At 46.7% G+C, this 12,003-nt stretch overlaps 1 protein-coding gene across 2 annotated transcripts in view; it reads right to left on the bottom strand.

Moving 5' to 3' along the window:
* Nucleotides 1-12,003, bottom strand: part of RPS6KA3 (ribosomal protein S6 kinase A3) — a 319,536-nt gene that overhangs the window by 119,842 nt on the left and 187,691 nt on the right. For both annotated transcript variants that reach the window (XM_082245344.1, XM_082245345.1), the window contains one exon: nt 3,925-4,067. In XM_082245344.1, coding sequence (XP_082101470.1) covers nt 3,925-4,067 — 143 coding nt within the window. The remainder of the gene's footprint in view (nt 1-3,924; nt 4,068-12,003) is intronic.

The following is a 12,003-nucleotide window of genomic DNA, read 5'->3' as shown; positions in this document are numbered from 1 at the left end:
CTGGGGACAGGCGCAAGTTGGAAGGAAAAACCTTTGCCGGGGAACAAGAGCAAAACTTGATCTTGTAGCCGGACCGAACGACTTAGTGGATCCACTTGTCTTGCACCCGGGAATTCCACTGGTCCAGAAACCAGCGAAGACGTCCCTCCACCCCCGATATCGGTGAGGGCCCACCTTTATAAAGAATGAGCCTTATCCCTGTGTCAAGAAAAGCACGATCTTGGCTTACCAGACCAGGTTCGTTTGGATCCTCCAGAACAGGCCCTGAAAGGCTTCAAGCACTTGTCAGTCGACCCTGAGGGATGAGCTGAGAAGGAAGGCCCATGTCTACAGCTAGGTTCCTTGCCCTTAGTAGAGGAAGAAAAGTATTCTTTCCCCCTGTGAGACTTAAGGATGTCATCCAGGGTGGCTCCAAACAGGCGATCGCCTTGAAAAGGAAGATCAGTCAAGGCCTTTTTTGAAGTCTGATCCACAGACCAGCACTTGAGCCAAAAAACACGCCGAAGGACCACTGTCAAACAGAGGCAAGCCATCAGGGGAGCTGCATCCAAAGAGGCATCACAGATAAACTGCAGCCCTAGACCAGCTGGTCCACCAGCTCAGCAAAGAGGCAGGGGGGAGCTGTTCCCCCTCCAGGTCACGGTGTAGGATCTTAGCCCACTCAGTCACAGTTTGCAACACTAGGGCAGTGGTGAATAACGGACTCATTGCCGAACCAGCCAGAGTGTACATAGTGCGGGCCACAGTCTCCGCCTTCCAGTCAGCCGAATCCTTAAAAGGATGTTTAATCTGAAAGCCAGAGGGTCCACCACTGGTGGCACAGTCCATTTCTTAAGGAGGGACTCCTAATAGGAGTAATGCCTAGTAAAGCGTTTAGGTACCCCACGGGGAAGATTTGGTCGTCCCCACACTTTAGCGACAATTCTGTCAAAATAGGCAGGTAAAGGAAACACCCTTTGCCACTTGGCTGGCTAATGAGTGCCAACAGGCACCTGCACCTCCGTCGCAGCTTCAGCTGCGTCCTCCATTTTCAAGGTCCCACGCATAGATACAATCAGTGCTTCCGCCAGCACCTTTTTTGTGCGCAGTCGCAGACGTGGACGACTCATCCTCACTATCAGAGGATTTCAGGCGCGTAGTTGCAGACCCAACAGGGTGACCCACGTCCACGACGGGCCTAATCATATTTAGGATCTAATGAGACAGATGAGGCAGGGGAAGGCGGGGGATGCTTTTTGCTAGCCCGTCGCCTGCAAGCCACCACCACCCGGCACACAAGGGATTCAAGGACCGCCGTCAGTGCATGGAAGGATGGTTGGGACCCAGAGGGCTCGTAGCTCAGAGAGGTAATCAGATGGGAAAATGTGCTCCCAAGACTCCATAAATCACCAGGGGGACCCCACAAAAAGTGTAAAACACTGCTAAGGGACAACCCCCATCGCGTTGGCAGCACCACCCGGTCGCCAGGCACAAAGCAATTCTCAGCAAAGAGGGAGAGGACTCCACCAGGCCGGCCACCCACCCACAGAAACCAGCACCTGCAGTCACCAGGAGAATCTGCGATCAAGAAGTAAAATTATCTAGGAGTCAGCACCAGGAGGCGAGGAGGGGCTCCCATCGCCGAAATTGTCGCCCACAGGGCTACACTGTCATGACTGCCGCTATTTCCAATGGCAAAGTACAAGAAAATGGCCACTGGACTACACAAACATGGCTGCCATGTATAGAAACACACAGGCTACAACAAAATGGTGGCACCACGAGGCTTACAGGGACCCAGGCAGGAGACCAGGTCTCAAGGATAGATCCAGGCAGCACAGGGGGTCCTGGCAGGAGCCCCCACCAGGTACAACCTCCCCTCCGCACAATTGATCAGTCGCCGCACTGCGCGCCGGCCCCCATCGCCAGTTAGCGCCCTGTCCCCATCTCAGGAAAGTGTCCAGATCACCCAAATAGCACTAGATTGGGGGGGGGGGGGCAGCAGGATGAGGGACTTGGTGGGGGGGTGTCAAACTGTCGCAAGTCCACCCCAAAACCCTTCAGGGGTAGAGTGGGGTGGGGGGGGAGAACAGTTACTCACTATACCAGGAAGCAGGCGGGTACCGCTCCAGACAGAACCCCTCTCCATCCAAATGGGGGGCTGTCGGCCAGGAGGCATGCTGCGACACCGTCTGGTGGGGCTATGTCGCAGCCGACCTAGTGCGGAGCTGAGGTCTGCGTGCGCTCGGTGGTCAGACTGGGGCGACCACTGGATCTAGATTATTCAGCCCATCGCCCAGTCCGGCAGTTGATTGTAGATCTCACAGGGAAAAATCCAAGAGAAAAAAAACATTTCTACCTAAAAATGTTTTGCCAGGACCAAAGATCCAAGCAAGGAAATAGGTCCTTACTCTGGACAAGGCGAGTTAAATTTTATACAAAAATTTTTTTTTTGTACAAACTATTGCTATCACAAGGTATGAACAACATCCCTTGCGATAGCATGGGCAGTGACAGGTTCTCTTTATGGAGAGATTAAGGGTCTATTAGACCCCTAATTTCTCCTCTGGCCCCCCCATGCAGCCGATCGGACCGAAATAGGTCCAACCGGCTACTTCTGTGGCCGCTGGTGGCCAGGTAAACAAAGGGGCGGAACAGGAAGTGACAAATACTCATCGGTCCTGGTTTCCAGGGTTACAGAGAGGGGAATGACATTGGTTCCTCTCTCTCTGCCCCAGGCAGCCATCGCCACCAGCAGCATCGCTCCCAGCCTCTGCAATGTGATCGGAGAGCCGGCAGTGGGAGGGGGGTGGGACCCCCTTCCCCCACCAGCAGAAGTGATCAGAGTGGATAATTAGCCCCTCACTTCTGCCTTCTACAGAATCACCGGCTGAAAATAATGGTACTGGGATGATGCCTGTAGGTGCAGGCATCATCCCAGTATAACCACTGAAACCCAAGGACAGGGTGGGAAGTGGTTAAAGCAAAACTCCACTCTCAATCAACATTGACTATTTTTAATCCTTATACTGATTGCATTCGTAAATAGATAGTAAGGTATTAATTTACCGGTTGCAAACTGTTTCTTTTTTTTTCCCTTTAACATTTCTTTAGTTACTTTCTGGTTTCCAGGCCTAGGCAAATGTCCTCATAGATCCTAGGAGTTTTCAAGAGGGGAGAATGTTTTTTTTCAGCTAAGCACACCCTCCTGCCTGCAAGCTTGGGCTAAGGACAGATGGATTCTGGGAAGTAAATGCTACTTGAATTATCAACCCTTACTCAAAGTGGTCACAGCAAAAAAAACGCTAGGGGGGTGTTTTTCCAAGTGATTTCTTAGCAAAATAAAGAATGGAGACATGAAAGGATGGGTGAGTTTGCTTTAAATATTTAAAATTAATGAAATATTTTTAGTTTGTGCTGCTCAGGTACAGTGTAGTTCTGCTTTAAGGAGCTGGATTAAGTGTAATAACACAAGAAAAGCTCCTGACACTTACAAACCACACAAAGGTTTTATTACATAGTTTCAGAGTTCATAAAGCCTATAAAGATATTTTTTGTAACAAATCCTGCCACAAATGCAAACAGCAATAACTATTGGTAGCAAGCCAAAATAAGGCAAACCAAAAATCTATTAAAAACGCAGATGGCTGACACCTGCACCCATGTTGAGGGATTTTATATAATTTTCACCTCATACTGTTAAAGCCATCTGCAACTGACTTGAGCCTGAAAGAGTACATCTGCTAAGGAAAATCTACATTTCTGGTACATCGCCTAACCCAAACAAACCTAAACTATGTCTTGGTGTTGGAGTAAGGTAAATCGTATATTCAAATTGATCTGAAAGTATACTGAAAAAGGCAATGAACAGTCAGAAAACAGTGAAAAACAAAACTAATGGGGAGGTATACCAAAGTCAACACGTAAAAAAGAAAAGAAACCTACCATAAGGACACCAAAGGACCACCAGTCAGCACTTTGTGTGTGGCCCCTTCTGTTTACAACCTCCGGAGCCATGTACTCCACTGTTCCACAGAAGGAGTATGCTTTTTTCTCATGATCAATCGACTCCTTGCTGAGCCCAAAATCTACAAATGAACGAACATGAAAATCTGGTAAAGGTAAATGCTTGCTACAGCTACCCACTGCAGGGGTAAGATACCTAGTTTAGTAAGAAAGTAGTGGTAATCTCCACTGCACAATTTGCATGAAACTTCCAATAAGTCAAACATAACATGCATAGTCTGACACAGGTTAGACATGCGGTGAAAGCTAGAACACTTCTCAAAAATCCAGAGGAAAAAAAAAAAAAAACTATGCAATCTTACCGGCAGTGTACAGAGAGCAGAAAAAATTGTTGTCCATATGTGCTGATCATACCACAACACTGTGGGGTATGCACGTCTGCATTTTTATGCAGTGCAATGCACAGCACCTTGTCGCAATACGTCCAGGTTCATAGTGTTGAAGTGTCATGAAGTGTCATTTTGTGACACTTCACTATAAACAGGAAAAAAAAAAATGTGATGCCTTGCAACAAAGCATTGCCTGCCCCTAATACAGTACACGTTATAGTGCACAAGCTCTTGAATTAAAATTTGCTTTGTATCTTAAATTGCACTTTAGCTTTCTCAGCTTCTTTGCCTCCTTCCTTGTGGGGGAGACAAAGCTGAGGGAAGAAACAAAGGGAAGATGTAATATGCATGCTTACACCGGTCTGGAATCTCGACACTTGACATGGCACCCTACTATCCCACTTTCTCTATCTCCCTTTGTTCTGTCTTTCCCTACTGCTTATCCTTCTACTATAGGAACTATCAGAGTGAAAGTACCCGAGATATTGGAATAACTTATATTGCCAGATTACATTAACATTGTTGGTGTTTTGTCACACTGGATGTGTATGTGTTCTTAATACATTGAACCTCATGTCAAGCAAACAAAAAAAAAAAGATATAAAAAGTAGTCAAACTCCCAAGGATAAGGAAGACATGCGGCGCATAAATAATATGATCAAATCCAGAAGATGCTTGATAAGTCTGCCGTCCACCACACCACGTGAAATTGTGCCACCTCTCCCTTAAGGTAGTACACTTACCAGAGATCTGGCAATACAGCGCTTGTCCAGCCCACCAGTTTAAGGGCAGTATCAATAACTTTCCCCAGGTCAGCAGCAGCTTAATGAGCATCCATAAATGAAACAAAGTGGAAAAGACCATAGCGTAATACTGCAATCACAAAGTTTTATTTGAGAGAATAAAAGGTTCCACACACATGTTGAACTATAAAAGAAAGTCTTTAAGAAATCCTCCAATGGCTGAAAATGAATCCAGGTAACGGAGGACCGTCTGAAAGCAGTCTCCACTACACGGCTGTCTGTCCAGGGACAGCAACGTCACTTCCGGTCAGACGTCTGACGTGTATGATCAGTTCTTGTTGCCGTGCAGCCTAAGTCCCGACATGTTTCGCCATTGCGACTTACTCATGGGATTGGCTGCACGGCACGGCAACGCTCTTTATCTGCTGAAGGGTATAACAGCAACCAATTGCCTGGCTAGTGTCCCCGCTACCTGGATCTGTGCAAGTTACACAAATAATACCAGTCGTAGCCTCACAAATGATTAATATTCAGCATCAATACAAATTGAATCATCTTAAATGCAATATAAAGCAATCTATAAATAAATTAGATCACTTAAGACTTAAACTTAATACATTTAAAAACATAGAAAAATCAGTGCATAATAATGGCAGTATTAAGGACAATAATACTTCATAAAACAGCTCTATCATAGAGGTATAAAAAAAATATGAAAATTATACCAAATTATAAAAGAGTAATTATGTACGTGAAAAAGCATCAGTAATTACTAATAAAACAGTTCAAATCCAGTTCAAACTTTAATCCTCTTGGAGTAAGGCTTTTTAATAGAAAAGGCCATTTTGTTTCTCTCCGCAACAGATCCCTCACGCGGTTAGATCCCCTCCATGGAGAATACACGCATCCATTGTGTTTTTCCCTAAAGTGTAGGGAGACTATGCTTTTTAAATCCTTTTCCAATATTCGCAATATGTTCTGAAATGCGAATGCGTAATAGTAACGCAATTGTACCAATCAAAAGACCTTCCTAGAACAGTCAGAACTGCTAAAGAATAAATTTTTACAGAAGTGCTATAGGGAAAGTTTTTTAGATAAGACCATCAATGAAGTAGCAATGTTACCGAGAAATGAGTGTCTTAAAGTTAACCGCTTCCATACAGAGCAGTTAGACACCCTTCCTGCCCAGACCAATTTTCAGCTTTCAGCACTCTCACACTTTGAATGACAATTGCTCAGTCATGCTACACTGTAACCAAACAAAATTTTTATCATTTTTTTCACACAAATAGAGCTTTCTTTTGGTGGTATTTGATCACAACTGGGGTTTTTTTTTTTCGTGATATATGCAAAAAAAGAGCAAAAATTTTGAAAAAAAAACACTTTTTTTTAGTTTCAATTATGAAATTTTGCAAAAAATAAATTTTTCTTCATACATTTGGGCCAAAATGTATACTGCTACATGTCTCTGGTAAAATTAACCCAAATTAGTGTATATTATTTAGTCTGTGTGAAAGTTATTGAGTCTAGAAGCTATGGTACCAATTACTGAAAATTGATCACACCAGATGTACTGACTGCCTATCTCCTTTCTTGAGGCCCTGAAATGTCAGGACAGTACAAATACCGACCAAATGACCCCTTTTTGTAAAGTAGACAGTCCAAGGTATTTAGTAAGAGGCATGGTGAGTTTTTTGAAGTTGTAATTTTTTCCCACAATTCTTGGGAAAATGAAGAAAAAATTTTTTTTTTCTTTTTTTTCCCACAAAGTTGTCAATTTATAAGCTATTTCTAACACATAGCATGTACACAGCAAAAATTACACCCAAAAATACATTCTGCTACTCCTTCCGAGTATGGTGATACCACATGTGTGAGACTTTTACACAGCCTGGCCACAAAAAGAGACTCCACGTCCAAGAAGCACATTCAGGCGTTCTAGGAGCATAAATACACATAAAACTTTCTTACTACCTATCACACTTTTCAAGGCCCTAGAGCACCAATACAATGGAAAAGTCCACAAAATGACCCCATTTTGGAAAGCAAACACTCCAACGTATATTCTATGAGGCATTATGGGTCGTTTGAACATATAATTTTTTTCCACAGGTTTTTGGAAAATGTGGGAAAAAAATGAAAACTTTTTACACAAAGTTGTCAATTTATAGGATATTCCTAACACATAGCATGTACACAGCAAAAATGACACCCCAAAATACATTCTGCCACTCCTCCTGAGTATGGCAATACCACATGTGTGAGACTTTTTCACAGCCTTGCCATATACAGGGGCCTAACATCCAAGGAGCATCATCATGCATCCTAGCCACTTGCCTAGGCCTATTTTTGACATTTGGTGTTTACAAGCTAAAATCAGTTGTTTTGCTAGAAAACTGCTTAGAACCCCCAAACATTATATATTTTTTTTTAGCAGAGACCCTAGAGAATAAAATGGAGAATAAAATGGAGATTATTGCAATATTTTTTATCACACCGTATTTGCGTAGCGGTCTTCCAAACGCAATTTTTTTGGAAAAAATTCACTTTTTTTAATTAAAAAATAAGAAACCAGTAAAGTTAGCCCAACTTTTTTCCATAATGTGAAAGATAATGTTACGCCGAGTAAATAGATACCCAACATGTCATGTTTCAAAATTGCGCACGCTCACGGAATGGTGACAAACTTTGGTACTTAAAAATCCCCATAGGCGACAATTTAAAAATTTCTACAGGTTGCCATCTTTGAGTTACAGAGGAGGTCTAGGGCTCAAATTATTCCCCTTGCTCTAACGATCGCGGCGATACCTCACATGTGTGGTTTGAACACCGTTTACATATGTGGGCAGGGTTTCTGCATGCATTCGCTTCTGCGCGCGAGCTAACGGGGACAGGGCGCTTTAATTTTTTTTTTTTTTTTTTTTTTACTATTTATTTTATTTATTATTTTTTATTTTTACACCGTTTAAAAAAAAAAAAAAAAAATTGATCATTTTTATTTCTATTAAAAGAAATGTAAATATTCCTCGTAATAGAAATAGGCACGACAGGACCTCTTTTTTGTGAGATCTGGGGTCAAAAAGTCCTCAGATCTCACAAGTACACTAAAAGATAGAAAAAAAAAAAAATAATTATAATATAAAATGAAAAAAAAAAAAAAAAAAGGACCTTTAAACCGGTTGCTAGGCAACAACATTTTCCGTAGCTCCGGTCCTCCAAGACCATAGAGTCAAGTGAGGGCAAGCTTGCCCTCACTCGACATCCTGTCTGAGGATTCGGGACCGGATCGTTTTCCCCGCTGCCGGCGGGTCCGGTAAGCGGGGAAAAGGACCGGAACGCGTCGGGAGGGGGGGGGGAGGGGCGCCTCTTCCGCCATCCCGGAAGGGTGATCCCACGGCGAATCCGCCGCTGGGACCACCCTTATCGGAAAGCCAACCGTCCACCGTTTAAAAAAATACCAGGGTTATGGCAGCTATCTGCTGCCATAACACCGGTATTTAGGTTTAAACGGAGGACGTATATAAACCTTTTTGGACTTGGACATGGTGGCTGTATGAAGGGTGACAGGTACTCGGGTACTTTGTTGGGCAGGTGACAGGTACTCTGGTACTGATGAGCAGGTGGCAGGTACTCGGGTACTCCGATAGGCAGGTGACAGGTACTCGGGTACTCTGATGGGCAGGTGACAGGCAGGTGATAGGTACTGATGAGTAGTACTCACTGACTGATAGGTGATACTGTACTGATGGGTACTGATGATCAGTACTGATACGTGATAGGTACTGATGAGTACTGATGAGTAGTGATGGGTACTGATGAGCAGGCAGCAAGTACTTGGGTACTTCAGGCGTCAGGTACTCTGATGAGCAGGTGGAAGGTACTCGGGTACTCTGATGGGTAGGTGACAGGTACTCCGTTGACAGGTACTCAAAGTACCCGAGTACCCGTCATCAGAGTACCCGAGTACCCGTCATCAGAGTACCCGAGTACCCGTCATCAGAGTACCCGAGTACCCGTCATCAGAGTACCCGAGTACCCGTCATCAGAGTACCCGAGTACCCGTCATCAGAGTACCCGAGTACCCGTCATCAGAGTACCCGAGTACCCGTCATCAGAGTACCCGAGTACCCGTCATCAGAGTACCCGAGTACCCGTCATCAGAGTACCCGAGTACCCGTCATCAGAGTACCCGAGTACCTGTCATCAGAGTACCCGAGTACCCGTCAGAGTACCCGAGTACCTGTCATCAGAGTACCCGAGTACCTGTCATCAGAGTACCCGAGTATCGTCATCAGAGTACCCGTCAGAATACCCGAGTACCCGTCATCAGAGTACCCGAGTACCCGTCATCAGAGTACCCGAGTACCTGTCATCAGAGTACCCGAGTACCTGTCATCAGAGTACCCGAGTACCTGTCATCAGAGTACCCGAGTACCTGTCATCAGAGTACCTGTCATCAGAGTACCCGAGTACCTGTCATCAGAGTACCCGAGTACCCGTCAGAGTACCCGAGTACCCGTCATCAGAGTACCCGAGTACCCGTCATCAGAGTACCCGAGTACCTGTCATCAGAGTACCCGAGTACCTGTCATCAGAGTACCCGAGTACCTGTCATCAGAGTACCCGAGTACCCGTCATCAGAGTACCCGTCATCAGAGTACCCGAGTACCCGTCATCAGAGTACCCGAGTACCCGTCATCAGAGTACCCGAGTACCCGTCATCAGAGTACCCGAGTACCCGTCAGAATACCCGAGTACCCGTCATCAGAGTACCCGAGTACCCGTCATCAGAGTACCCGAGTACCTGTCATCAGAGTACCCGAGTACCTGTCATCAGAGTACCTGTCATCAGAGTACCCGAGTACCTGTCATCAGAGTACCCGAGTACCCGTCAGAGTACCCGAGTACCCGTCATCAGAGTACCCGAGTACCCGTCATCAGAGTACCCGAGTACCTGTCATCAGAGTACCCGAGTACCTGTCATCAGAGTACCCGAGTACCTGTCATCAGAGTACCCGAGTACCCGTCATCAGAGTACCCGTCATCAGAGTACCCGAGTACCCGTCATCAGAGTACCCGAGTACCCGTCATCAGAGTACCCGAGTACCCGTCATCAGAGTACCCGAGTACCCGTCAGAATACCCGAGTACCCGTCATCAGAGTACCCGAGTACCCGTCATCAGAGTACCCGAGTACCTGTCATCAGAGTACCCGAGTACCTGTCAGAGTACCCGAGTACCTGTCATCAGAGTACCTGTCATCAGAGTACCCGAGTACCTGTCATCAGAGTACCCGAGTACCGTCATCAGAGTACCCGAGTACCGTCATCAGAGTACCCGAGTACCGTCATCAGAGTACCCGAGTACCGTCATCAGAGTACCCGAGTACCGTCATCAGAGTACCCGAGTACCCGTCAGAATACCCGAGTACCCGTCATCAGAGTACCCGAGTACCCGTCATCAGAGTACCCGAGTACCCGTCATCAGAGTACCCGAGTACCTGTCATCAGAGTACCCGAGTACCTGTCATCAGAGTACCCGAGTACCTGTCATCAGAGTACCCGAGTACCTGTCATCAGAGTACCTGTCATCAGAGTACCCGAGTACCCGTCAGAGTACCCGAGTACCCGTCATCAGAGTACCCGAGTACCCGTCATCAGAGTACCCGAGTACCCGTCATCAGAGTACCCGAGTACCCGTCAGAATACCCGAGTACCCGTCATCAGAGTACCCGAGTACCCGTCATCAGAGTACCCGAGTACCCGTCATCAGAGTACCCGAGTACCTGTCATCAGAGTACCCGAGTACCTGTCATCAGAGTACCCGAGTACCTGTCATCAGAGTACCTGTCATCAGAGTACCCGAGTACCCGTCATCAGAGTACCCGAGTACCCGTCATCAGAGTACCCGAGTACCTGTCATCAGAGTACCCGAGTACCTGTCATCAGAGTACCCGAGTACCTGTCATCAGAGTACCCGAGTACCTGTCATCAGAGTACCCGAGTACCCGTCATCAGAGTACCCGAGTACCCGTCATCAGAGTACCCGAGTACCCGTCATCAGAGTACCCGTCATCAGAGTACCCGAGTACCCGTCATCAGAGTACCCGAGTACCCGTCATCAGAGTACCCGAGTACCTGTCATCAGAGTACCCGAGTACCCGTCAGAGTACCCGAGTACCTGTCATCAGAGTACCCGAGTACCCGTCAGAGTACCCGAGTACCTGTCATCAGAGTACCCGAGTACCTGTCATCAGAGTATCCGTCATCAGAGTACCCGAATACCTGTCACCAGCCCATCAGAGTACCCAAGTACCTGTCATCTGAGTACCTGATGGGCTGATGACAGGTACTCGGGTACTTTGATGGGCTAGTGACAGGTGCTCTTTATTGGGGGGGGGGCAATCAGTGTGTTTAGGGTGCACTGTAGTTGGTAACTAGCTGTTACCACAATCTCCTCCTCACACAGGATCAGTGTGTGAGGAGGAGAACACGGTGACAGCTAGTTACCGTGTTCTCTGTTGACATTTGTGACCGGCTGTGATTGGACACAGCCGGTCACGTGGTAAAGAGCCAATTTCATTGGCTCTTTACCTAGATCGGGGATCGACTCTGTCCGAGGGACGAGCCTCGTCCCCGATCGCTGCTGTGCACGCCCCCGGGGGCGCGCATTGCAGAGAGAACGAGCGGCTCGTGCTGGAGCCGCTCATGTGATCGGCTGTGATTGACACAGCCGATCACGTGGTAAACAGCCAATTTCTATTGGCTGTTTACCTTGATCAGGGATGGGCTATGTCCGAGGGACGAGCCTCATCCCTGATCGCGCCGCCGCGCGCCGCCGGGGGCGCGCAGTAGCAGCTAGAACGGGCCGACGTCATATGACGGCGGCCCGGATCTAGACAACCACTTTGCCGACGTCATTTTACAT

The sequence above is a fragment of the Pelophylax lessonae genome, assembly GCF_965119305.1.
Source record: "Pelophylax lessonae genome assembly, chromosome: 2".
NCBI classification, from domain to species: Eukaryota; Metazoa; Chordata; class Amphibia; order Anura; family Ranidae; genus Pelophylax; species Pelophylax lessonae.
Note: the sequence above shows the minus strand (reverse complement) of the source record. Positions and strands in the feature narration are given on the sequence as shown.